Source organism: Astatotilapia calliptera, chromosome 16 (genome assembly GCF_900246225.1).
Source record: "Astatotilapia calliptera chromosome 16, fAstCal1.2, whole genome shotgun sequence".
Classification (NCBI taxonomy): Eukaryota; Metazoa; Chordata; class Actinopteri; order Cichliformes; family Cichlidae; genus Astatotilapia; species Astatotilapia calliptera.
This window is the reverse complement of record NC_039317.1, coordinates 17,353,253-17,380,822: the sequence shown is the minus strand read 5'-3', so window position 1 is coordinate 17,380,822 and position 27,570 is coordinate 17,353,253. Positions and strand designations below refer to the sequence as shown.

General features: G+C 38.9%; 2 protein-coding genes across 2 annotated transcripts; one reads left to right on the top strand and one right to left on the bottom strand.

Moving 5' to 3' along the window:
• Positions 1 to 1,303: 1,303 nt before the first annotated feature.
• Positions 1,304 to 19,313, bottom strand: klhl6 (kelch-like family member 6). The gene is made up of 9 exons (XM_026144330.1): positions 19,286 to 19,313; positions 8,426 to 8,501; positions 7,246 to 7,585; positions 7,000 to 7,165; positions 5,099 to 5,548; positions 4,767 to 5,004; positions 4,152 to 4,354; positions 2,335 to 2,548; positions 1,304 to 2,116 (listed from the first exon to the last, which is right to left on the bottom strand). The coding sequence occupies exons 3-9, from the start codon at positions 7,500 to 7,502 to the stop codon at positions 1,818 to 1,820; spliced, it is 1,827 nt and encodes a 608-aa protein (XP_026000115.1). The 5' UTR covers positions 7,503 to 7,585; positions 8,426 to 8,501; positions 19,286 to 19,313; the 3' UTR covers positions 1,304 to 1,817.
• On the top strand, positions 10,841 to 27,251 carry LOC113007612 (immunoglobulin superfamily member 3-like). Its single transcript, XM_026144326.1, has 12 exons — positions 10,841 to 11,088; positions 11,342 to 11,544; positions 19,693 to 20,067; positions 20,185 to 20,601; positions 20,728 to 21,135; positions 21,326 to 21,691; positions 22,513 to 22,878; positions 23,363 to 23,734; positions 23,835 to 24,218; positions 24,344 to 24,757; positions 25,524 to 25,916; positions 26,006 to 27,251. Exons 2-12 carry the CDS (start codon positions 11,472 to 11,474, stop codon positions 26,200 to 26,202), a joined length of 3,765 nt encoding a protein of 1,254 aa, XP_026000111.1. The 5' UTR covers positions 10,841 to 11,088; positions 11,342 to 11,471; the 3' UTR covers positions 26,203 to 27,251.
• The last annotated feature ends 319 nt before the right edge of the window (positions 27,252 to 27,570 follow it).

Here is a 27,570-nt window from a genome sequence, read left to right as displayed (position 1 = left end):
CTATTGAGGTCGTTAAGCTTAACATTCTCAATATATCAACCACTGCAATAAACATAAAAACACTAAGAAGTATCTCTTTCTATTTCCACAGTGATTAATGTATTGGTGTATTTTTCACTTCAGAAGGTCAGAAACAAAACAAGTTGTAAAAAATTGAGTTCAATACATAGTAACCAGGAGTGGGGGTGGGAGCAAATTTTAGCTACACAAATCACAGTCACTCCACAGACGTTTGTTATCTCTATGCCCAAAATGTTTCATACCTGCAGACTAGTCGATCTTAAAAAAAAAACAACAACCCTGGGCAGGAGATAAACATTCAAAAAAAACAGTAGGAAATAGCAGCCATACCTGAGTCTCGCCTTTCTCAATAGGTTTGGATCATGGGCGTTGAACACTTAATATGGCATACAGTATGAACAAATCAGTGTGCGCATAGTCTCCAAATCGCATACTAATTAAACGTTTAAACGTTTTCTTCGCGTTTAACTGCTCTGATTTAGTGCCAATTGCTGCTTTTACAACTTGCAAGCAGCTGGCCTTTGTGTTAATGTGTTTAACTACACATTAATGTAAGCAACATTCCTGTGAAGCTTGTTTTTCACGGTATAAACGATGTTAAACTGTAAATTACAAGTGGTTGTGGCACACCGTGTTTAATCTCTGCCCGGTGTCCTCAGTCGGGCCTGTGTGACGAGGTCTGGTCACCAGTAGTATACATACACACAGAAAAGTATCGAACCTATCAAGTTCCGGCTATTCAAACTCACCTGTCGAGGAGGTAAGGATCCAAACGGCGAGGAAATAACAATAAATCATTTCTAAACCGTCTGAAAAGGCAGTAATGTCGCCGGTGTCCCTTATTTAGAGATACTTTCACTTTCTTCTGCCAGCTAAATCAGTCTCTTCTTATCGAACAAGTCTGTGTTGGCCCACAGCCTACCAATCTCTTCACAGCACCTGCATCTAAACCGAAACCTGCAGTTGGACTGGCTGCGAAGTCCCACAAAAACAACACGCAGGTGCAGAGTACAGGTAGGACAAGCACCACCCCATCTAAATGTTTCCGGTACCTTGGCGCGACAACGGTGACAATGAAACGCAGGTGGTTTTCAGGGCCCGTTAAAGAAGAACCAGGAAATAAATACGGCCAATAGTTCGTCTTTAAAAATATATGTCTTTGACTGTTTTCGTGTCTTAACAGTCGCATTGTTTTGACTTTCACAAAGTGTGGAACTCTTAATAACGACACGAGTACTTTTCACCACTTGATGGCAGCACTCACAAGGAAATGGATTACAGGTTCTGTTTGACATGTCAGTTTATTTGTTAATACGCAGGTAACCTGTGTTGCGTTCAAATACCATTGCATTTAATAAATCAGCATTAAAGTGTAGAGTTCAGAGTTCGTTTGCTAATTGAAAGCATAAAAGGAAAATCCAAAAGTTAATTTAATTGCTTTTGCATTGCTCTTTCCTTCATTTGCAACTTTAAATTTCTCTGGCAGTTAATAAGAAACTTATAAGATAATGATTTAGCAAATGTTTAATTTTCGTTTTTGTGTTTGTAGACTTATTTTGACCTGTTGTGACGTTGTAATCCACACTTTTCTGAGAAAGCTTAACTACAAACGCAATGTTTTCAAAACATCATAGTCATTAATATATTACAAAACGGTAACAAAGATAAAGTAAACATTGTAATGCATGCAAAAAAACCCAAACATATTTCTTATCTTTGGACATGTTTTTACTCTTCATGCATAATCCTACAACCACTCTTAGCACCAAAATAAGTCCTGTTCACAGACGCCTGTGTCATTGGCTCTCTGAGGCAGGTGTTATTCTGTGTATATGTGTGTAGGACTTCATGAGGGTCACACTGCCATGGTGCGAGACTCCCATTGGTAAAACGCACTCCTCTGTCAAAACCCCCCGGGCGACATCCCAGCACATCACTGTGGAGATGACTTGGTTTTTGTTATCTCTTCCTCCAGTGATGAAAAGTTTGTTGTTACAGGCAGCGATAGCACAGCTTGCCCTCTCCCCCAGACGAGTCACAAGGGTCCAGGAATCAGATAGAGGAGAGTAGCAGTACATGGCATGCATGGCACCGCCTGAGACCACAAAGAGAATTGGACAGATATCAAATTAATATACTATATCAGTACGCAGAATCATAATAAAAGTCTGAAAATACATTAAATATATCAAAACCAAAAGCAGTCGTGATGGAAAAGGCTCATGTCAATGTTACTGCAATATTCTAAAAGTTACATATAAATACCATTAACATTAAGTAAGTAAATGTACTTAGTGGGATTTGACAGCTTACCAACTACATAGATGCAGTTCTTGAATGTAACAGCATTAGTGCATTTAGTTTCAATGGGTATGGGTGCTTTCAGTTCCCAGCCGCCTGTCCCTGGCTCCCAGCATTGGACCCTATCGGTGGCCAGCTTTCCATTCGGCCCACCACCAATCACATAGATCCATCTGTCAAAGCTTGCAGCAGCAAATGAGCTCACACCTACTGCAAGAGGTGTCACCTGCAGTAAATAAGAGGCGTATATAAGTATGTCTGAATCAAAACAGTAAGGCAATTTAAAAAGCTAAAAGATCTAAACAAAAGACGCTAACTTAAAAATGATGTTAGCTGCAACTGATGATAGAACACCACAGGCAGGTGAAAGTCCAAAACTGAAAACTTTACTTTCAGGCTGGAGATCACACATAAGTCAGTTATTGAGGTAAATAAAATAGGAAAGAAACAGGCATAGGATCAAAAGTTAAATGGGATGGAATTTCTGAACAGGAAAAGAAAACACATAGAATACAAATGCAGATAATAGCAGAAAAGCTGAACTCTCGAAAGTAACATAAGTAACTTATGTGACACGTGAGGTATAGTAAAACCTAAGTTCTAAAAAAACTGGGCCACTATGTAAATTGTAAATAAAAAAACGCATTGCAATGATTTACAAATAGCACAAACCCATATTTTAATGTTTAAACTGAGAGATTTTACTATTTTGTCAAAAAAAATTTGTTTATTTTAAGTTTGAGCAACAGTTGTCTAAAAAGTCCACAAATGCTGTAAAATGTAAATCTGAAAGAAGATTTTGCAACAAAATGGAAAATAGAAGAGACAAATTCCAATTTGAAATTCTTTTTAGAACATATGGGCGCTGTGACCTCTGACTTATCAGCACTCTGTTCAAAAGCCTTCATCTCTGATGGTATGCTGGGGGCAATAGTGGCTATGGAAATGGCAGCTTACACAGATTGACACATGTTTTAGAGCAAAGTGTCTCTTCCAGATAGCCTTTTTTCACAGAAATTATTGCATATTTCAGCAAGACAATGCTAAACTGCAGCCTACAGCAGCATGGCTTCACAGTTGAAGAGTCAGTGTGCTGAACTGGCCTGAATGCAGTCCAGACCTTTTAGCAACTGCAAACATTTGTCAGATTATGAAATGAAAATTACGACAAAGAAGACCCTACACTGTTTAGCAGCTTTAACCCTCTATCAGACAAGCGTGGAGGAAAATTTTTTCCTTAACATCCCAACACTGGTGTCCTCAGTTCCCAGACATTTACAGACTGATGTAAAGAGAAGAGGAGATGCTACACAATCACAAATCTCCTTGCCCCAACTTTTTAAAAACACGTTGCTTTCATCAAATATGTTGCTTTTGTGAAATTCCAAATAATTTTATTTTTATCTCAAGATCTTACATGTCATAAGTTTAAACATGCAATATGTTTTATGTGTTCTGTTGTGAATAAAACGTGTTATTATGAGAGTTGCAAAAAATCAAATTCTGTTTTTATGTATGTTTTCCACACCTTCCCAACTTTTGAGGGGAACTGGAGTTGTATATACTGCACTAGGTTAAAGAAGAATATATTAGATGAGAAATCGCTCATCGAAGATGGTGGTGCAGAAAACTGGGAGCAACACCCAGAGTACATGATAAAAACAAGACTGTCCAAATAAAACAGATTTGAAAACATGAATTAAAATGCTTTTAAAATGCATTAAAATGCTGCGCAGGTTGAAGTTGTTGGTAATTCCTTTTTGCTTACTTTTTATTAGGAACTACAAACTATACCCTTCACATATATACAGTACATATATTGTGTTTACCTGCATCCAGCGATTATGAAAGGGATCATAGGCCTCAACACTAGAAAGCCTCTGAACTCCATCAAACCCTCCCAGTGCGTACACTTTCCCACAATGAACTGCCATCTTGTGTCTCCAGCGCCCAGTCGACAGGGGCTCGATTTGGATCCACTTGTCCAGGGCACCATTGTATTTCCAGACATCATGCTGTGTCTCCTTACCTCCTACAGCAACAAGACCATTAGAGACAACTGTGATTATCTGTACAAATATTGCATTCATTCCAAAATACTGACATATCACCAAGTCTTTAGTAATAACTCTGCATAAGTTATCATGCTGTTTAAAGATGGAGAAATCCTGCGTGCTAGTCATAGCATTTACAGTCTGCGTGTTCCACTTAACTAGAACTGTCAGTTCCTGCGTTGGGAAACACCTAAAACCACAGCAACTGTTAGAGCAGAAATAATGTCACGACTTCCTGTTGTTTTGTTTTGTTCATACTATAAATTCCTAAATTCTCATTACATTTGAATACCAGTGAAGTGCACACTTCACGGGTAATAACAACAAGGAGCAATCGTCACAATTTCACAAGTGAAGCCTTTCTATGAAAAAAAGAATATGTTCACTCACCAGATATGTATACTTCATTGTGGAAAGTGACACAAGCAAATTCCACCCATTTTCTATTTTGGGACTCGTCCTCTAACTCTGTCATTGGCATCCTGGCGACCTCCAGGCGGCTGCGTCTGAGAGGGTCCAAACATGTGACAGTGGAAATGAAGCGTTCGTCTTTGGTGCAGCCTCCAATGATCAAGAATACTTCTGACAGAAAGTGCTGCACACGTGGTTTGGTTCGTTCTGAGACCACCTGTTAAAAAGGTCAAACATATATGAAACTTGGACATGAGACAAACAGTGATTAACAACAATAAAACACAATATGCCCAGCGGTTTATACTGACCTCCCTGCCAGAGAGATGATAAATTCGGGCCTCTTGCAACAAAGGAAAAGCTTCGCTGCACCGTCGTATCAGCTCATCTGACTCCACTTTCTCAACAAAGTATGCCGGCTCCAGCAGCGGCAACCGTACGTGCGTAAGCAACCTGGCCAGTGAGGGATAGCGTTCATCCTGCCGGGCTCTCACCCAGTGCATGAGTGCTTCAAAAACACACTCCTCACATTTCACATCCAGGTCATCCCTCTGCAGGATAGTCTCCAGAGATTCCACTGGCAGCTCCAGGAAGTCCTGCTGCTGGACCACTTGAGAGAATTGAGTAGTAATATAGTCCTGAGCTCTGGCGCGCAGGGCTGACAGGGCATGTCTGTCAGCCAGATTTAAGATGCCAATACAGGTGTCTAGCTGCATAGACTTGCTGAGAAAGCTAGAGCATGCATCTACCACACGAAGGAACTAAAGAGACAAAAAGAACAAAGGCATCGGTTAAAGCTATTTGTAGCTGATTAAGCTGCTCCAAATTGGCAATTACAGCTATAGTTGGATTTTAAGGGCTTAGAATTTTCTTGTTGGTAAACTGGCTGTAAATCAATTCTGTCCCAGTGCACTTCCTTTGTAAGCGATGGGGGACTTTTTCTGCAAAAAAATGCCTTCTAAAGTATAACACAGTCAAACATTTGTATGCAGTGAGTCCTCAGACGTCTGTCAGCGTCAGACCAAACAACTGTTTTCTTATTTGCAGCAAGAAAACAATCCAACAGTGGACAGTAATAGAATTTTGGACTAAAGAGGCCCACAGTTTTCCCCGGTGCCCACTTTGCTTATCTAATTGCCATAGCCTGAATTTATATAAGCTTTTGAAAACCTGCGTTTGAAATTCAACAGATTCGCTGTGGATATTTTTATCTATCACTTGCAGCAAAAGCATTCACAAAGCTCTTTCACAAAGCCAGTATAAAATGAGATACCTGATTAGTTTTTTTAAGGATATAAAATAAAATAAAATTTAGCCTCATACGATAATCTTAACCCTAACTCTTAACGTGATCTTAACCTTGCTTCTTAGTTACGCTGACAATCCAGCAAGAGTGCCTGAAGAAATTATCATCAAAATTTAACACCCAAAGCGTTTTTGCAAAAATAGAAGCACACAAACACAAACACCTGCCTCCTCTGCAGTGTGGCACAGCTGTGTAGTTAATTTAAGCCCTTATGGAAAAATGATCCTGAGTGTAAACAACTGACCAACTTTCACTTCCCTCTTAGCAAAACCAATTTCTCATTCAATCATGTGTTTGTTCCCTTTACGCAAGGAAAAAACTGAAGTAAGAAGCTGATAGCAGTTTCAAAAATTTAATTACAGTTCCACATCACAACACCAAATCCATCATCCCGATTAGAAATAAATGGTTTGCTTTCTGCTGCTAACTCAGCACGAGGCGTCTTCATTCCTTTGATGGCCTATTTGTTCCAACTGACTTTACATGCAGGTGGTTAAAATGTAAGAGATATAAAAAAGTTTGTATGAACCGATGGTGTTGATGGTTTAAAAATTCATTGAAAGAGATCGTTTGCTGCCAAAAGCCTTTTTCAAGTTAAACTCGACTAAAACAACTTTCAGTCAGATTAATTATAAACTTTATGGTTGATTTATTTTATGGACTTAAATTCAAGCTGTGCTGCCTTTATGTGAAAAACATGTTAAGGTCAAATGTCTTTGTAAAAAATGGTTCACTTGGTCTTTAAAGTCTAAATTCACACCTCGATTTGTAGAACTTTTTTGCCTCCGCTGTTTGATTTCACTACATCTTTACATTGGTGTTAAAAATGTCAATGACCTGGCATCAGACAATGATTTTGCAAAAAAAACCCTGATTGAGCAACAAAGATCAGTTAAGCTGATTTACCTGAAACTGACTGGCAGCCTCGAGTATTCTCTGGACATTCGAGTGTGTGAGGAGAGCTCGGCTGGTGTAGGTATACTCCAAGAGACAGTGCATCGTCCCGCTGTCCAAACCTTTCATTTCCACACGTTCCTCATGACTCTCCTTGAGACCGCTGCAAAACATTGCCCTGTAGAGACCGGCCATAATTTGTGAGTAAAACAAGTAGGCCCGAGATCACGACACAGTTAAGACCAGATGATGATTTACCTGAAGTAGTGACTTGCAGCCGCCAGAATCGCTCTATGGCAAGCGAAGTCATGACCCTGAACGCGCAGTGTCACATCAGTCAATTCTCTGTTCACTCGTAGGGTTTCCATCCCTTTCTGGAGCTCCATGGGCAGACCTCCATCTTCCCAACGTAACTCACTTGGTCCTGTTACATTCCCTTTCTCCTCGTTCACGTTGGACTCCTCAGTGAGAAGCGGCAAAGGACAGTCTGTAGTCCTCTCCAGTGTGTCACTCATCTTTCAAACCAGCAGAGCTTCAAAACTCCCTTTCTGCAGAAGAGCAGCATGCAGCCACCTTCAGAAACACCTGCACACGCAGCCTAAATAGAAAGTGAACAAACATGTGTGGTTTACGCTTGCAGCAGTTCTTTTGCTTTGAGAAGTGGATTTGTGTTTTTTCCTGTCTTCTTCATACTTCCTATTCCTGTTCTGTAAGGGACATGCGTATGCATAACACTTCCCCTTCGTCTTCAGCTGAGTAAATTTCTCTCTAAGCTAGACAGTTTTTTTTGCCTTTCTTTGTTTTGTTTTTTATCACAGACAATGATGGCAGGTCTCTTCTATGAAAAAGATGAGTGCAAAAAAAAGAAAAAAGAAAAAAGAGAAAGAAGTCTGCTCAGCAGCTTAACTTAGGTGGGATAAAAGTATTTCATCTCAAACATAAGCGGAACGCTCCTGTGAACTCCTCATCTTGAGTTTTCTTGCATCACGCCATCACACTGGCGCCATAAGTCCAAGTTTAACTAGAAGGCTACCTTTTTATGTCTAAACCAGCAGGTTGTATCATGCTGGGAAACATGAAAGATGACGTGCTTGTCTTCCCATACGTGAGAAAGTCCCTCAAACCCCTAGAGGCATTCATTCACGACCATTTTGACGTATGCCAGTCTAAAGAACTCCGTGGTTGCGTAAGTTTGTGATTCATCAGAAGAGGAGCCTTAGATTGTGACATTTTACCAGATTTAGAAGCCTGAGACGGTAAAAGTGTCTTGGTAAACACAGCAAAAAGCCGAAAAACAAAACAAAAAACCCCACATTGTTTTATGTTTTTGTCCTTAATTACTATTGACAACAAAAAGGCAGCACTCTGCCCTCCAATATACATTTTATGTATTGGTATTGTGCAGTCATTCAAATGCAAAGTAGTAAGATAAACTCACTGGTAACTGAGTAAGATGCATTTTGCTCATTCTGGGTTGGACCTCCTCTCTGCCTTCATAACTGCCTTGATTCTTCCTGTAGATTCAACAAGGTGCTGGAAACATTCATCAGAAATTTTGGTTCATACTGACATGATGGCACTATCCTGTTAGAAGCAGCTATCACAAGATGGTCACATTGTGGTCATGAAAGTATGGACATGTTCAGCAGCAATACTCAGGTAGGCTACAACATTTAAATGATTTTCATTTGGTAGTAAAGGGGCCAAACTGTCCCAAGAAAATCTCTCCTGCATCATCACACCTCCAGCAGTGTAAACCGTTGATACAAGGTAGGATAAACCCATCTTTTCATGTTGTTTATGCCAGATTCTAACCCTACCAGCAGACTCATCAGACCAGACAGCATTTTTTCCCCCATCTTCAGTCTTTGTAAACTCTAGACTCAGTTTCCTGTTCTTCACTGACAGAAGTGGAACCTTGACACGTTTGATATGTTATGCGTTCAAGTTGCTCTTATGCCTATTTTGGTTGTAACGAATTGTTCCTGTCATTTCAAAGCAGGTCTGACATTCTCCTCTGACCCCTGCCATCAAAAAATACATTTTCACATACAAAAAATGCGCGGTTGATGTCTCACTGGATCTCTTCTCGTTTTCTGACCATTCTTTGTAAATGCTAGAGATGATTTTGTGACAAAATCCCAACAGATTAGCAGTTTCTGAAACACTATAACCATGTTCAAAGTTACTCAGATCATATTTTTTCTCATTCTGATTTGTTTGGTTTGTTCATAGTTTGTTTGTTTGTTCAAGTATTTTTAAGCAATGGTTATATAGTCCTTCTTCAGCTCTTTAAAAGTTTTTTTCTCCTTTTTTTTTTTCGACATGTTGATGTTTTTCCACTCATTTTTAGCCCAGTCTTTGTATCTGACCATTTTCAGAGCATTTCTGACAAGTTTGTTGAGCCACTTGACTTCAATGAATCACTGAAGCATTAAAAAAAGGAACTTCAATCAGTGTTGTGTCTACACAACAATGCTTTATTTGTCCCCATTTGCTTTAGTTGAAGACAACATCTTTTAACAGGCATAAAATTTTGTTTTTGCACCAACAAAGTGATTCTAAAAGAGATATCATATACCATATCATATACCATATTCCATATCTCACCATATTGTGTAGTATGTCTTTAAAACCTTTAGGGAAAACAGGACAAGACTAAAACTTGCGACACAAATGAACCTTATTTGAAGATCATATCTTAACAAGAAAAAAGTCCAGGGGTGAGGACCTGGAGGACCTGCCACAAAACCTGAAAAATGCATCTGGCCCTTCACCTAGTCATCTACTGTTCATTGAAACACCATCAGAAATGGTATCTTTGAAGGGTGGATGTCAAGAAGCCATTCTTAAGGAAAGGAAACAGGGAGAAAAGGCTGAGATATTTCAAATTACACAAGAACTGAACTGAAAATCAGTTGCAACATGTCATATAGAGTGATGACTCCAAATTTGAAATTTTTGGTTAAAAGCTGTAAAACAGTAAGTGTTATACATGTGTCATTACACACATCTGTAAAACACTGTGGAGGTTTTGGGGCTGAATTTCAGCCAGTGGTGTTGGGAATCTAAAATTGTTAAAATTGATGGAATTATGAACAAAAAGTTCACTGTCAATGCAGTAAAAGTCATGGACTGGCCTCCCCAAAGCCCAGACCTGTACATTACTAAAGCAGGGATCATCTTGATACAGAATGGAGAAAAAGGCAGAACTCTATTTATGACCTTAAATACAATATTACCATTTATCTTTGCACATGAATACCTTCCTGCACCTATCTGTCATTTTCCAGTATATACCACAACAACCATCAGCATAATATTGGCCACTTTGGGATGTTGTTAAAGAAATGAGGGGTGTTTTAAAACGTATGCACAGTAATGCACCTAACAAAGTGATGGATGAGTGTAGATTATAACAAAATACTTTATTAGTTATTAATAAGCTACATCATGGCATCATTTTCCCCCACTGTTTTTGAATTCACAATAGTCATTCTGGATTGAAATATCACTTATGGGCTTCTTAAATCCTGTATTTCTTCTGCATACATCATTAAATTTTCTTGTTTGTATGAACTTGATAAAATGTTTACCCCTTCTCTTTCTTAGCTTGTCTCTATTATATCAAACGTTTTCCACCATGTTTAAACGGTCTAAATGTTGAAACGCTGATTTGACTGTGTAGAACTGTACGTCTTTCTGGTCTCCACCAGATGGCAATATTGCGTCATTAATCTACAGGAATGTTCAAACAGACGCATTCACTGTTTGCAAAAACTGGGTCAAACTCAGATGGGGACCGTTAAAGGGTCGTTTCTAAGCAACGCAACTTGACCGCAACCACGTTATCTCACAAGTCGCCTATGCAACAATATGATCATGCTATGAAAATATATTTTAAAGGAAGTCGATGAATAATCGAAAAGTTACATATGTTTTCCCAAAAAGTTCATTCCGTCCATCTGGAAGTCTCATCTCAGTCGCAGCTGACTGCAGGTTTCCCCCCAACCTTGTAAACAGTATAGCTCTGCACAATGACTGAAACTAGCACCAAGTTTCAGTCATTATGCAAAAGTTGAGACTGAAGAAATCGCTTGGGTGAGTGACGAAACGTTTCTCCCTCTGAAAACGCTACATAGAAATGAACAGAATGAACGGGTTGGTGACCCACTTATGAGCCCGCTCGGCTTAAGGTTGTCTAACCACGCGTGTAACCATCCAATGTTTCGATCGAGGATGGAAAAAAAACGAGCGATGTTACTGATCTCCACCAATCCACCTCTACACATACACAAAAGTCATGAATAATGTGCAGTATGCAGGAAATATCTCAGACTTCCTCTTGCTCTAGGTCACCGACAGGAAACATAAACCACTTTAACAAGTGTGAAAAGACACAGGCAGATTTTCACACAGACTAAGAACTTGATCACAGAGGCTATGCCGAGGACGTAAAGTGCTGAGCCTGAAGCTGAAGGTTCATGATGAGTTGTTTCCTGCTCTCGGTTTGGAGGTCCAGTTTGATTCTCTGCCTGGGTCAGCTTTTGCGTTGTGGTAAGTGGTACACTGGCTTCCTTTAGCTGGAGTGGATTCTAGTCAGTGACCTCGAGGATTCACTGGAGATGTCAGAATATTAACTGTGTTAAAGTAAGCTGTTGGTAAGAACACACTGTATGTCCATTTTGAATAGAATAAAAATATAGAATTACCATCAGTACATTTGCATGTTAAGCTCATTGTCTTTGGTAAAGCTAAAATATTGTCTGTGTTGTTTGCGTCGTGATTTTTGAAAAGCTCCGAGATTAAACTCACTGATTCATCTCCTTTGGTGTCTCTATATTTAATATCAGTGTAATTGCTACACGAAAACAAATTAGCTCCGAATTATTTTCATGCATCATTTGCATCATGAAATAGGTAGCAATAAATGTTTCATGGGTCTGGATTTTGACCCAGTGTTTTGTTTTTAAAGTGTGGAATTTAAAGTGTTCAATATTCCCCTTGTGTATAGGCTATATTATTATATATTATCCCCCTTGTAGTCTGAGTGTTTCCTCAGCTGCCCTCCTGTCGTTTAGATTCCATGTTTCCTCGTATTTCCCAGTTTAATTTGTTCAATTTTGGTTTCTCTTATTTTATACCTTTACGATCAGTGTTAATAGAAAGCTCACTTTATATTAACTGCATTGGGGTCCTCATTCAGTTTCACATCATCTGCAGGCTGCAGATCTTGACAAAATGTTTGCTTTCTCTGGGGAAAAAATATTTCCTACATGAAGGAAAATAAAGTGACTCAAGAAAACAAGCAGTTTTTACTTGGATGAAAAGAAGACGATTGTACACATTATTTGATTTAATTAGATTTCTATCACGGTCTGAATAGCACTCCTACACTCTAATAAATAAAACATTGGTTCAAATAAAAAAAACATGTTAACGTTTTCCACTAGAATTTTTGAGTTAAGCCAACTTCTGGCAGAATAACATTAATTCAAAGCAATATTTTTGAGTATGTTGAAGTAGCTTTTTTGGCCACAATTAAAAACATTCTTAAGTAAAATTAACTTAATAATTTTCGACTAGAACACAAAAATTTAAGTTGATCCAACGTGAATTTTATGTATAGTGAAGTTACTTTTTGGCCACAAAAAAAACCACATTCTGAGTAACATGAACTTAATAATTGTCAACAAATACACAGGAATTCAAGTTGATCCAAGATTATATTTATGTACGGTGAAGTAACTTTTTGATCAAAATAAAACACATTTATAATTAAAATGAACTTAACTGTCAGCATAAATAGTATTTATGTTGGTCAAATATGATATTTTGGTTACAGTGTAGTCATTTTTTGGTCCCACAGGAGATTCTATAAGGCCATTTACCTGTTTCCCAGCAGGCTAATTCGCTCCAAAATACAACCTTGATCATTTGGCTGTGTCTTATAACCATGACTACCGCGTAGGCAGGCTCATGCATGGTGGTGCCTGCCCACAAAGAAGTCAAGGTTCTAAGACCTTACAAACTTGTCAATCACTTTTTTTCCCAAACGAACGTCAGCCTTAACATGGGCTGTGTGTGCGCTTGTGTCATGACCTTCAGAAAAAAGAAATGGATGTTGTGTGTATTTGTTTGAATGCGGCAGATGTGATGCCAAATACCTGGACATCAGCTAAGGGACTCGTACCTGGTGCTCAGAAAGAATAGAAATTCAGACAGATGTATTCAAATGAGTTAGACCCATTTAATTACAATAACAAACATCACAATTCTTTAACGTGCGTGCGAAGTGCAAGATTTGTGGGCTTCAGTTTCCTAGAACACAAATTGCCCGCTGAAACTTAAGGAACTGTGTATTAAAATTGTAATAAAACCTACTACTTGAATCCTCTTTTTTTTACTTTAACATGTGACAGTGAATCAAAACAAAAGATGACAGGCTGCTATACATTAAATGCATTAATTTAAACATAAAATGAGCAAAGCTTCTTTCATTCAACTTTGTCAGCACTCTTACAAAGTATTCTTGATTCTCTTCCATATTTGACTTTTCACCCTCAAGATTAAGGCCAGCTAAAGAGGGCATTACACAAACTTTAAAACACACCAATACCCTCAGAACACAGGTCATGGGAGAAATTAAACGCATTCCTTAAAAATGTGCAAATAACAGCATTTAAGACACGGCAAAACATTAACTCAGAAGACTTAAGAACAGCGCTTTAAAATTTAGTAAAACACAATGAAGTAGTGCCAGAAATGCAGGAATAAGGTTTTTGTGAAACTCACTCACGAATGGTCTATCAAGTCTGCTCTAGAAAATACCAAACTTAAGATTCATTACTTTAGAGCTGGCTTTTTGTCCATCAAGCTCAAGGTATAGCTTTTGAAATACCTCAAAGGTAAATTTCAGCTGCTTGGGATAGGTAAGGTTCAGAGCGTAGATTACTCCCATCATCAAAGCACAGGATCTGGCAACATCAATCCTCTCCAGGATCTTGGATCCCTCAACGATGATGGTTGGAGGCCCATCACCAATGATAGCAATCTTCATGATTTGCATTGCAAGGTCTGTGTTGAGCTCCTCCTCATCCTTGTAGGAGAAATTAAATGTTAGGATGTATAAAATACATAGCTCAAGCACTTCAGGATGACGTGCATAAGGGAATGAACTACTACAGGTAGGAAAATAAGCCAAAACAGGTTGTCTTTTGTGTTTTTCAGTGATTTTACTTTGTCATTCTGTAATTTTTAAAAGCTAAATTAAACCATAATCCAACGTTTAAAATAAAAAATGTCTTGTTTTTCACAGTTTTGTTTTTCCACTTTGAAAAGAAAATCTAATAAATCATTTTTAAGGGTTATTCCACTTCTAAGTGAAATTTTATCTATTGCCATATTGCCACAGTTAGAAAGTGAGAAACAAGCCTTTTGTAAACAGCACACTAATTCTCCTGATCCGGAAGCAATCCATTTGCTTTAGCAGAGCACAAACAATGTGTTACGTTTCGGTGTTGTCGGTGTGTTGTTTTTGGCGTGACTGTTATGTGTTTCCTGTTTACTTTGAAAGTCTGTGTTATCTTAGTGTTTTCAGTTTACGTTTCCCTGTCTCGTCAGTTCTAATTTGCCCCAGCTGTGTTTCCCTCCTGTTGTCCATTTTCCTGATTGCTCCCTCTATGTATTTAAACCCTGTGTTTCAGTGTGTCATGGTCGCGATCTCCCCCGTGTTGTAAATAGTTTGGTGTTTTGTTGTAAATAAATAGTTTGTTGTAAATAGCTGTAAATAGATTTGTCGATACTTTTGTTTTGGGATTTTGGTGGTGAGCTTTAGTGGGGTTTTTTTGTGTGTTTTTTTTTTTTCTTTATTTTTACTTTTTTTCGTGTTGCACTCCGGTTGCCTAGGCCGGGGTGTAACAAATGGAAGTGAATAGCAGGTGCTAGCATGTTGTGTGCAAAAGTGAAAAAATAAATAAAAAAATGACTAACAAAAATGAAAACAGTAATGAAAACAAATATTTCTTGGGAGCTCAGTAATCATGTTCACGGCAAATGAAAAGTGCAAAAGTAACACGGAAGATTTGCAGAAGCTGATTTAGACTTGAGACTACATTGCAGTTACGACAAACACCGCTGTAAACATCCACTGCATGGTGCATGGATATAACGCAACAGTTGGAAAAGCCTCCAGCTTCCATAAACAAACACACACAGCCACTACTATACAAGCATGGTAAGCTGCAGTAACAATGGATGGGTCTTTGATTTGTTGAAGAAATATTGCACAAATAGCATGTTGGTTTATAGACACTGGTCGGCAGTGGCTTCAACTGCTGTGTTATAACCATGTGGAGGCTTACAGCAGTGCTTTGTCGTAATGTAGTCCAAAGTCTAAATCGGCTCCTGAAAATCCTTCATGTCAATTCATACTTTTCATTTGCAGTCAGCATGATTGTTGAGCTCCCCAGGAATACTTGGTATCATTATTGAGTGATTTTAATCACTTTTGCACACAAAATGCTAGTACCTGCCATTCACATCCATTGTTTATGCTCTGCTAAAGCTGCTGCCAGATCAGGAAAATGACTGCGCTGGCTACAAAATTTTTTATCCTGTGTGTTTATGTTGCACCTTATCAGGGAAACAGGTTTCTATTCAGCAAATTATGTTCAATGACAATGGCAATAAACATCTTCGGATTGTAATTCTGAAATGCTTTTTTTCTCACTTATACATGGCAATAGACATATCTTCACTTAGGGTTGGAATGTCCCTTAACTCATTCAGTGCCAGCCACTCTCAGATTTCATACCCCCCTCAGTTCCAGAGATATTTAGCTTTTTCACTGATTTTGAAGGCTCACAGAATATTTTGTTCTATGACTATGTGAATTCTGAAACCACCATGACAAAAATGAGTCTCTCTTCTTTCAGCAGCAAAAAAAAATGTTTCTACCTCTGTTATTTAGAAATCTGCAGTAGAAAAGAGAAACTTTCATGACAAAACACCTGTTTCTGGATCAAAAGCGCTTTGTGTAAATAGGTTTTTCTAGCAGATCAGTGACTTTGATGTAAATATTTCGTGTTTCAATGATTCATGCAACATCTCAACTAAGTTTTACTACTATGAAGTAAAAAAATCACCTGTAAAAATGTACTTTTGGCAGATTATTTTTTGTATAAAAATAGTTGTTTATAGACAATTTCAACATTTGAAAAATATATAAGAAAAAAGCGACTGATTTATGATTCAGAGAGTCTGTGTGTGTGTGTTACTCCCGCATGTGCACAAGTGAGTGCGCGACTTAGTCTGTTCACCCCCCACCCGGCCATCGGTTCGTCTATCAACAATTTCTGTGCGTTTTATGCAGCAAATCGTTCATTATTCTGGTCCCTGCTGCCTTCAGAAGTTTCTAACAGGAGATACTGGTCAGATAAATCCGGTTCATGTTCACTGGAATCGCTAGAAAAACCATGACGTCAGGCTGCAGACACCTCAAGCTCGAAATGACGAGCTGGATCAAAAATCGCGCCACAATACTCGTTCTCAGTAGAGCCGACTGTCACGCTGGTGGGATTTTATCCATGTAATCAACTCCACCACCTTCTCAATTCAATAAAAAGCTCAAGAGGCGTCTATGGCACTGAGCGTTCGGATTCATTTTGACGTCTAAAGACGTCTATGGCACTGAATGACTTAAATACTCAACCCTGAACAGAAAATCCAATGAACAAAACACAAAGACCCAACAGGGACATGCATTCAAAACTAAACAAAAAATTAAAAACCAACTCAAGTACTTACGCTGTATTGTTTGAAAAGATCCTCCTCCTTCTCTCCAAGATAGACTATGAGGCAGCGAACAGCAATTTCTCTGCGCTTTTCAACTGTGTTGTCCTGAATGATAGAAAAAAATAGGTGTTCAAAATACTCTTTTTCAGTGAAAAATGTGCCCACATTACAGAACTGGCAACAGAAACTGAGTATTTCAGAGGTTCTCATTGTTGAGTGAGTTGAGTGTTTCCTTGATATGTGTGATTTTAGGCTACCCCATGACTTAAATGAACAAAAACAATCTAGGTAAGGACATGGCAGAGGCTGTACACTGGGGATATGGCGTAACCTATAATCTTTCATCAGCTCTTCCTTAGTGGAGGTTGCAAATTTACAGATTTTGCAAGGCCAATCCATACTTCATGATTCTGAATTACTCAATTCAAGCTTACTTGTTAAAGCTTACTTCAGAAGGTCCCTTGGTATTCGATACCAGGAGAAGATGATGGTTTGAGCCTTTGTCCTGGCAAGAAACACAGCAAAGTAACTGAATATTTCGGTGATATTCCCACTTTCTTTAGAAGGCTGACCACGTCTTAACTGGAACCCCTAGATCTGCAATGCCAGGACAGTGTATAACACCAGAAAGTTGTGCCTGCACAAAAATACAAAAGATGGTATTTTCAACTTCACCTGTGAGTCTTCAATACAGTGAATAAGTTTCACCTGTCAAAGCTGTGTGAGCTAGAACCAAACATTCAAAACTACATAGACCTGAATACACTGGGTGCTGGAAAGCCCAACGTGGCTTTCCATAGATCAAATATACATAGAGGTGACATGGACTGGGCCAGTCTGTTGGAGCATGTATCCCCACCGACCGCGATCTTGGAGGGGTCTCCACTCGCCCCCAGTGCATGTATTTCTACTGAGGAATGTGTTAACTCAAAAAAAAAAAAAAAAAAAAAAAAAAAAAATATATATATATATATATATATATATATATATATATATATATATATATATATATATATATATATATATGTGTATGTGTGTGTATATATATATATGTGTATGTATGTATATGTATATATATATATATATATATGTATATATATATATGTTTTTTTTTTTTTATCAACAAAAGCAAACATAAGGTGTGGCATGACAGGACAGAATCATTTCTGACAGTAAATACGAAAAAAAACCCAAACTTTTTTATACACAAGCTACAATGTCAATAATCCCACTTGATCTGTTTTCATTTCATTCTCCAAAACCAAATTGGAATCAATGCTGAGTCAGCAGCTATGGTCATTTTTGTGCACCCTAGTGTTGCAAAAACTGGCATACTACTGAAACCATATGTGGGATTATTGACCTTTCTTGCCTTATCTGTTTGGAAAAATATTTTCCTTATTTACCATGGGTGAATACATTCCTCAGTAGAAAAAATGTACTGGTGGCGAATGGGGACCCAACCAAGATGGCGGCACGCTATTGATTTTTTTCTTACTTTCAACCTTTATTGAGGCATATCAATGTTACAGCCAGTGCCAATGCACGTCGCCTCTACGTCTCTACAAAACACGGAAAGTACCCAAAAATTAGGGACAGCTAACTAGCCTACCATATGCGGCACAGTGCACTTAAGTCTGGTCTTTTACCTGTGAAAATAGGCCGAGCAGCCGGTGAAGAACCGCTCTTAGCGGTCAACAGACACACCGGACTAATGGCGACCACACTTCCTGCGCAGAAGCCAATGGGGTTGAACTTCACCCCGTAACGTTACGAAAATTTAGAAGCGTTTCTTAACAATTACTAACATAAAATGCTTCCCTTCAAAAAATAAATTTCACATTTCAAAAATAAAATCACAGTGAACACAACTTAGCTTGGCTAGCTACGTTAGCATAGTAGTTTGCGCCGGGGCTAACAACGTCCGCTATCTTTTAAAAATTATAAGACAATTACAGTGGTCTGCATTAGAGTAACGTCAGTGTTAAATTTTCCAAAAAGAGTCCAACAATTTATGCTATCGCGGAATTAGCTGCTGTGTGTATATTAAAACACACAAACGGGGGCAAGCTAAGATGTATGTTATGTATGTTACGTCGTTGTTTTAAAGTAAACTAACAAAATCCAGAGCGACTGCAGATATGTGTAATTTCGCATAAAATTACTCACCGTTCGCGACCAACACAGCTCTTGATAAACCTTGAACACGTGCTGTTGAATATGTCCGCTTGTGTAGAAGAAGGGAACTGTGAGCTGTTTACACGTCATCAAGTTGTATTTTACATCGACAGAACTTAAAATTATATTGTTTTTTGATTAAAAGAAGATTTTAAATTCAGACAAATCACTATTATATATTGAGTAAAGAGGCATAATTTATGTGTCACCCGAACTCAATAAAATAAAAATTTTAATTAGGAAGTCTAACAGTATTTATGAACTTGATTTTTCATTTCACAACAACATATATATGTAAGTAATGACTAAAGATCCCATTAATTACTTTTTAGAGTGTATCCTCGTAATCTTCGTCTAGACTTGTAAGACTACCTCAGACAGTTTGTGACAGGAACCCACAGTTTCCTTAAAAAGGAACTAACAAAAAACACAGTCACATGGCTGATTGTGGCCATCACCTGGAGGGTGAATATATCTTTTTTCAAAACTTGCAAACATTTTTTCTTTTTTTATCCGAAATGTCATAAAAACCATATTTTTGCAGAAAATAACTTAACAAATAAAAAAATATATAAATCTTTCTGAAAATATTGTGTATTCATTCTATCATTCATTTGTAACATGCCTGCAACATATATGTTAGATACTTTAATACTTATAAATACACAAGTGGCACTTTGAAGTTGCAGGATTCAGATGACTTCATTTGCGTTTTGTCTCTGCTTTACTCAGGAGAGGCCAGAGTGAAAACTGAAGTACAAGCTGGGCCTCTGTATCGTGTGTTAGGCGCTCCCCTCTACATCACCTGCAGTGTGAGTGGCTTCAGAAGTGAAAACACTGACAAACATTTTGAATTCCGTATGACGAAGCCTTCAAACCCAAACTTTGAGATCCAAATCATCAGTTCACATGAAGATACTTTTGGATATTCTTCTCACCTAACCCGTGTGAGAAAAAATGAAATTACTTTGAAACGTCTCTCACCAAACTCAGTCCGCTTCGAGATAAAAAGCCTGCAGAAAACTGATGAAGGGGAATATGAATGTACTGCAGTCAACTTAGAAGGTGCTTATGATGGAGAGTATTCTGATAAGACAGTCGTTAAAGGTAATCAATCACCATCCTGATTTTCAGTCATAACGCTTGAATGTGTCTTCATGTAGGTATGGTACCGATGATGTCAGAGCATTCATGACTTTTGATTTCTCTGATGTGGTTTCATAGTGATTGAAGACTCCTTGAGTGTCTCATCATCTGCTTCCACACCACTGAGCTTAAACGAGGGTGAAGCTCTGACTTTAACATGCCTGGCCTCTAGCAGCACCAGCCAGCACACCCATCTGTCTGTTGCCTGGTATCTCCATAAAGATGGACAGGAGGACGCTCAGCCTATCATTTCTCTGAATAGAGATTTTACACTGAGCCCAGGCCAGGGGTTTGAAAGGCGTTACCAAGCAGGTCTCATACGCTTAGATAAATGGGGAGAGGCCTCGTACAGCCTAAAGATGGCTGAGGTTGAGCCATCAGACCAAGGTAGGATCTACTGCCAGGCTCAGGAGTGGATCCAAGATCCTGATGGCTCCTGGTACATCATCATACAGAAGAATGCAGAAGAAATGACCCTGACAGTTAAAGCCACAGGTTGGAATTTTACTCAGTCGTGCTATATTTATAACACATCTTGATATTGGTCAGCACATTAATGTTTACTTATCCTATAGACACCTGTGTGAATGTCTCACTGTTTTCATTTTTTGTCTTGAGTAGAGGTGGTAGAGCCATCGTCTCCGTCTCTGGCAGTGGAAATCTCAGCACAGCCGGCAGCGCTGCAGGAGGGGCAGGAGCTGATGCTGTCCTGTAATATAAACACACAGGACGTGGAGAAAAGATTCTTCTCTGTAGCATGGCTCAAGGGAAGTGTGGAGCTGGCCCGCATTGGTCCCACAGGCGTTCTCACTGTGGCACCGGAGTACAGTGTTCGACAGAAAAATGGAGAGCTCAGAGCCGCCCGAACTGGGAACAGAGATTACCGTCTCATCTTAAAGCCTGTGAGAACTGAGGACCAGGGAGAGTATATCTGTACAGTCTGGCCTCAAGAGAGAGGCCAAGATGATACTTTTATTGAGGGAGAACCCAAAGACTCCAGCCCACAGCGGGTCAGCGTCTCAGCCACAGGTGTGTCAAAGTGAACAAATTCCGGGTTTAACTCTTTTCCCTTTTTCATTGTTAATTTTATCTGTAGTTATTAAGGATTACACAAGGTGATTTTTCTTATTTGTTTTTACTGTTAGTGAAATTGAATTATTTTATTATTAACTTCTCAAACACAGCAGTACTATTTGTCTGTTGCCTCATCTCCTCACAGAAAACAGGCTGACAGTCAAAATGCAGCAGGCTGTAAATGTGGCCGAAGGGGGCGGGCTGCATCTCTCCTGTAAAGTGGATGGGGTTCAAGGTCAGCTCTCTGTCACCTGGCAACACAAATCAACACCAACGGCCCCGTTCACTGAGATCATCAGTATAAGTCAGGAGGGTGTTACAGAGATAGCAGAGGAGTTCGTTAGTCGCAAAGTGAAGGTGATGCGTCCAGCTACTCACAACTTCACCTTAGCGCTTGATGAGGTCACACTGTCTGATTCAGGAGTGTACCAGTGTGCTGTGTCTGAGCGCAAACCTAACGGCAAGACTCACAACCAGGCACAAACTACCACTGTGACAGTGACTTCTATAGGTAAGCTGTGTCTGTGTGTTTGTGTAGTACAAACTATGTAAAATATGATATTACCTTCATTGTAACAGGTGTTTCTCCCATAAATTCTAACACTTCTTTGTTAAACTACACTTCAAATATTACAGAAGAAATAGCAAAGTAAAAAGTGGATTTTGGTCAGCTTGACTATTAATCTGTTTACTTGTAGATATATTCATTAAACCATTTAGCCCATAGTAATATATTAAAAGATAATGGCATAAAAACACCCGAAACATACTGTACTGATATTGAGAGTCTTAATGTAATCCTTTGGGAACCCTTCTTTTGTTTACTGAACAACATTAAATCAAACGTTACATTTCCCCACAGGAAATCTAGATGGAATACGTCTACAAAGCAAAATCATGTTGTTTAGTGGATTTACTCTTTGTATCATCATAGGTCAAAATTTTAGGTTTCCACATCTCAACACTCAACAATCAGATTGCACATTTATCACCAGCGAGCAAAAAATATTTTGTTTTATGTATTTTTTTAGCTGAATTGTGAGTGCGGCTTTCAGAAAACAAAACTGTCTTCAGAATGTTTGACTGAACATTATGTTTTGTAGCATTTTAGCCCCAGGGTCTGTCATAGTGAACACACACACTCAGTTATTCAGGGTTTATTTCACTTTCCTTTTTACATTGTTGATTTTACCTGCTGTTATTAAGGCTCACTTGTAGTTTCAAAGTGTTAGTTTTCTTATTTATGTTTTTGCTGTTTGTAAAATTACTTTTTCTATGACTATCTTCTCAAACACAGCAGTACTATTTGTCTGTTGCCTCATCTCCTCACAGAAAACAGGCTGACAGTCAAAATGCAGCAGGCTGTAAATGTCACCGAAGGGGGCGGGCTGCATCTCTTCTGTAAAGTGGATGGGGTTCAAGGTCAGCTCTCTGTCACCTGGCAACACAAATCAACACCAACGGCCCCGTTCACTGAGATCATCAGTATAAATGAGGAGGGTGTTACAGAGATAGCAGAGGAGTTTGTGAGTCGCAAAGTGAAGGTGATGCGTCCAGCTACTCACAACTTCACCTTAGTGCTTGATGAGGTCACGCTGTCTGATTCAGGAGTGTACCGGTGTGCTGTGTCTGAGCGCATAACTAATGGCAAGACTCACACCCAGACACAAACTACCACTGTGACAGTGATTTCTATAGGTAAGATGTGTCTGTGTGTTTGTTACCTACATTACAACAGGTTTTTCTTCTTATTGAGTGTTTTGATTTGTTTAATAATAAATTAGCAAAGTAAATATGTGGCTTTTGATCTGCTTGGCTATTGATCTGTTTATTTGCAGATATGTCCATTGAACACTTTAGCTCATAGTGATATATCACAAGAAAATGCTAGACAAATATCCAAAACCTGATATTGAGATCTTGTCACCATTGGGAATCCTTCCTTTGTTTACTGTACCCCTGCAATTAAACCAAACTTTACATTTACAAGCAATGTTCTTTGCTTTTACGTAAGAAATGAAGGGTGACATAACAATAGCCATATTGTGTGACTGAGAAGCCAGTTGTGGTTTTGTAGCCATGTATTCACATCTCCTTTTTGCTTTCAACACTAATGATTGCTTGATCACCAGCTTCTCCTTTCTTACTTGCTGTCACTGACTATTTTGGATTTTTGTGTCAGACACGCTGATGGGAGTGTCTCTAAGCAGTCGCAAGACTCGGGTGACTGTTGGAGAAAAATTGGAGTTGATGTGCCGGGTCAAAGGTCCACACATGCCGGTAACAGTGACTTGGAGCGTGCAACGTGAGGCTAAAACACCAGACACCATCCTGACACTTTCCCCTGATGGCACCATCAGTTGGTCTGCAGATCAGAACCACTACCAGCTACGAGTAGAAAGCAGAAAAACTGAAGTCATGTACTATCTGCTGGTCATTGGTACCAGCCACAGAGAAGGAGGAAGCTACCAGTGTAATGTGTCTGTCTTACTGAAGAATGTACACAAGGAGTTGAAAGCATCCAATCAGCTTTCTGTGATAGTAATCAACCGAGGTACTGCCAGCTGCAGCCATTTTGGGGCATCATTAAATAAAAAGAGTAATTTTTTCCCTGTTTCCTCAGAAAATAATGAAAATGTTGTCTCCTTTTCTAGTAAGCAGGCTTGATGTGTCACCTATTCCTGCGTTGACAACAAACATGAACACTGACATAACAATAACATGCTCCATCATCACAAAAACGTCTGAATCATCACTCTATTCGATCACCTGGCTGCATGAGGAAAATGCCGGAAATAAGACCATTGTAAGCTTGGACCGGAATTCCATAGTAACGGAATCCCAGGTGGACCTGCGTCAGCGAATCAGCATGAGGCGCAGCAAAGGACCCACTTTTGAACTGATTATTCGGCAAGCTCGAATCTCAGATAAAGGTTTATATACATGCAAAGTGGGCGAGTGGCTTCAAGATCCTCGTGGTGAATGGTATCTGCTCTCAACAGTGTCCAAAAGCACAGTGCTAACAATTACTGAGCCTGGTGAATACATTTATTTTTCATACTTCAGAAACATGTTCACATGCCATATACAGTTGGCACCACAATAAATTAAACAGACCATTTAAAAATATATAACTTCATATTAATTTTTTTCCATTCTCTAGCCAACGACCTTCGTTTAGATAAGAAAGAGCAGCAGCTGACTGCCAAAGAAGGAGAGGAAGTCAAGCTCAACTGTAGCATCACCTCAGGAGCTTCTGGTTCTTCGGTTTTCTATCGAGTCATTTGGCATTATGCTGCACACAGTTCTTCTTTGAAGAAAGCCTCCCTGGTGGAGCTTGATCACACCGGCCTGGTGAGTTACCCAGAGAACAAAGACATCAGAGGCCTACAGGAGCGGCTACGCCTGTCCAGACCCACTCAGAAAAGCTTTTACCTAAGTATTCAGAAAGCCCATGAAGAGGATAGTGGAACCTACTGGTGCCAAGTGGATCAATACCAGCTGGATAATGAAGCTCACTGGCAGCTGAAGGCCTCAGACAGTGGTGGTGCTATCAAAGTCAGTGTAAAAGTAACAGGTATGATCACAGTTTTAGAAGTGTTCTGTTGGGCTCCTAATAGTCTAGCTATTTTGTGAGGTGTATGAATTAAGGATACTTGTAAGCACATTTTAAACCAATTAAGAAGCGGGTGATGTGTTTCCCTCAGTTACAAGTTCTGTGTCAATCCATCTGACCCTAATAGTGGTGGATGACATCAAACAAGACTTAAGTTTCAATCTTAAATTCAAGTCAAAAGCTCATGCTTCAGGCCTTTTCTAAATCTGGGTCTGTACAAAGTCATAGAGAGTTGACATCCCCAGAACAGCCATATGAGAGCACACAGCTTTGGATGTGAGTAAAGCAGCCCCAACCATCCACACTTGTGACTGGAGACCTTTAATGGAACTAGATGAACTTCAGTGGGCAGCCAAATATGACTCAAATCAAGATGCGTTTGCACTGTGAAGCATGCAAAGGTTTTTCTAGTCCCCTCACTGAATGAAGATGGAGCTAGAAATGAACAAGAGACTATCTTTAATCTTCTTGCTGTAACTTTGTATCAGCCATATATAATTTAGTGTTATCATCTAATTGAACTCTATAAAAAAGGAATCAAATGTAATTCCCAAAACCTTGACAAAATGTTCCACTCTTCTCAGTTGTCTTCTGGGCACCTCTCTTGTTTTGCTGTTGATTGTTTCATCTCTTCAAGCTCTCCCTTGTGTGTCAGTATAACTGAATTTCATTAGGTCTCACTGGTTACCTTAATAAACTAAAGGTTTGCTCTTGTCCTTTTTCACAGAAAACAATCTCTCTGTTTCAAAGAAAGATACAGCGATGAATATAAGCAGAAACCAGGATTTTACTTTCCCCTGTAACATCAACAAACAATCCAGCAATGAATCCAAGTTCCAGGTCACATGGTTTTGGCAGAAAGAAATAGAAACTAAACAGCGCCCCATATTTACAGTCTACAGAAACTCGACTCTAGAGGACAGGTTTGGGGAGAATGTTCGCCTGAGATACGACCACCCTGACCCCAGCCAATTCAGCCTCACCTTCTTGAACCCTGGTCCTGATAATAGTGGCCTGTATTTCTGTGAGGTAGAGGAGTGGCTGCCTTCTCTGTCTCGTGGGTGGAGAAAAGTTGCAGTGGAAAAGTCAGGGCATTTCAATGTCAGTGTTCTCACAGAAGGTAGGCATGTCTTAACACACTTAGTCATTTCTCTCAGTAAATATCACAAGATCATCTGAAAATACCTTTCTTTGTCTTCTTCTTTGCAGGTGATGCTAATGCCGTATCTGAATGCAATACAACAACCTATACAATCGTTATTGCAGTTCTCATCATTATGGTGGTGGTTATATTATTACTGATGTTCAAGGTGTGCAGAAGTAAAGGCTCACAAGGAAAAAACTCATCTTCATCTCTCTGGGCTGAATCAGTACCTATGAACAACAAACCCAGTGGAGACGATTGAACAGCAAAGACATTTTTTTTGGTGTCTTTTAGATATGATGCAAAAATATGTAAAATTTTCCATTTAAATAATTGTGTCCATTCATTTGTTTATAACATTCCATGAAGTAGCTCTGCTGATTTACTTTTAGTACAGGTAGGAAGATTTTTTTTCTTTAGGAGTTAATGAAACTACATTTAGAAAGGCAATTCTCATTTTATAGATACTTCTGCTCATTTTTAAGGCCCGAATGCACAAGCAGCTGAACTGTGGTGAGTCTGTGGCTTCACATCTGCGAAGACGTTGCAATGTAGCACGTTTTCATGCAGTTATAAGCATAAATTGTGGTGAATGTCTAACTAGTTCAGCAATTACTCAACCGGGAAGTGCTGTGGTAATGCTCAGAATGACTGTGTGGTCTTGAAATCCTGCTGAGTTGTCCATGTGGCAGACATTTAAATGTTAGATACTGATTGCCACAATGTTCTTAAGAATTTTCACAAGATACTTACTAATGCAAACTTTTCCCTTTTTTGCTATCGTTACAAAATTGTTTTGCTAAAGCTTACGAAATTGTTTGGTGATGACAGTATTTCTCATTTGCATCTGAGCCATGATGCACAGTGTTATATATGTGTGTGTGTGTCTCATTTTTTTTATGTTTGTCACATGCAATCTAGTATTACATTTTTTTCATTGCTGTGGCTTGAAACAATAATTCTGATTTAATTTTTTAACTGAAGATAAAAGGCATCTAAAGAATAGACCTTGACAGTTCATCATTAGATAAGATACTGAATATCAATGGATTGTAAAAATGAACTGCACACATATGGTGGACATAGGTATTGGTCAGCCATTTAAAGCATTTTAATTCATGGTTATTCATCTTGCATTTGTCCCACTGGCTGTTAAGTTGAGTGTTACTTTTTATGGATTGTATTCCTCTATGAATTTTATTTTTTCAAAAGTTATAGGCTTGGGCAGGTCTACTGCCCCTGAAGGACTGCTTTTATGTTGATGTGAGTGCTTTCAAAGTGAAAAATAAAGTCAGCACTTTGACGTGTCAATGTGTCAAAATAAAAAAAATATAAAAAGACATAAACAATAATAGTGTGTGGCTATGCAGGGGCACATAGGATGCAATGTACTATATATGTGTGCTGTCTCACACTCTGTCATTCTTTCTCTATTTCACTCAATGCTTCCTGCATCACCCTCTATGAATCTTTAACAGTCCATCTGTGCAAAAGACTAGAATTGAATCAACTTGTTGCCTTTCCTTTTCAGTGAACAGCTGAAAGAAAAGGAAGGCTTTTGTGTGGTGTTTGTATACAAGTTGAGGTAAAACTTGCAGCGTCGCTCTGAAAGATGTGAGAGACTAAAAGA

What these genes read in the sequence shown, in the direction of transcription:
- LOC113007612 (XM_026144326.1), top strand. Translation starts at nt 11,472, where the DNA reads ATGATGAGTTGTTTCCTGCTCTCGGTTTGGAGGTCCAGTTTGATTCTC. An exon ending in TGATAAGACAGTCGTTAAAG is followed by an intron (nt 20,068 to 20,184) that starts GTAATCAATCAC and finishes GTGGTTTCATAG; the next exon opens with TGATTGAAGACTCCTTGAGT. An exon ending in AGTCAGTGTAAAAGTAACAG is followed by an intron (nt 24,758 to 25,523) that starts GTATGATCACAG and finishes CCTTTTTCACAG; the next exon opens with AAAACAATCTCTCTGTTTCA.
- klhl6 (XM_026144330.1), bottom strand. Translation starts at nt 7,502, where the DNA reads ATGAGTGACACACTGGAGAGGACTACAGACTGTCCTTTGCCGCTTCTC. An exon ending in GCTGCAAGTCACTACTTCAG is followed by an intron (nt 7,166 to 7,245) that starts GTAAATCATCAT and finishes CGGTCTCTACAG; the next exon opens with GGCAATGTTTTGCAGCGGTC. An exon ending in AGGCTGCCAGTCAGTTTCAG is followed by an intron (nt 5,549 to 6,999) that starts GTAAATCAGCTT and finishes TTGTCTCTTTAG; the next exon opens with TTCCTTCGTGTGGTAGATGC.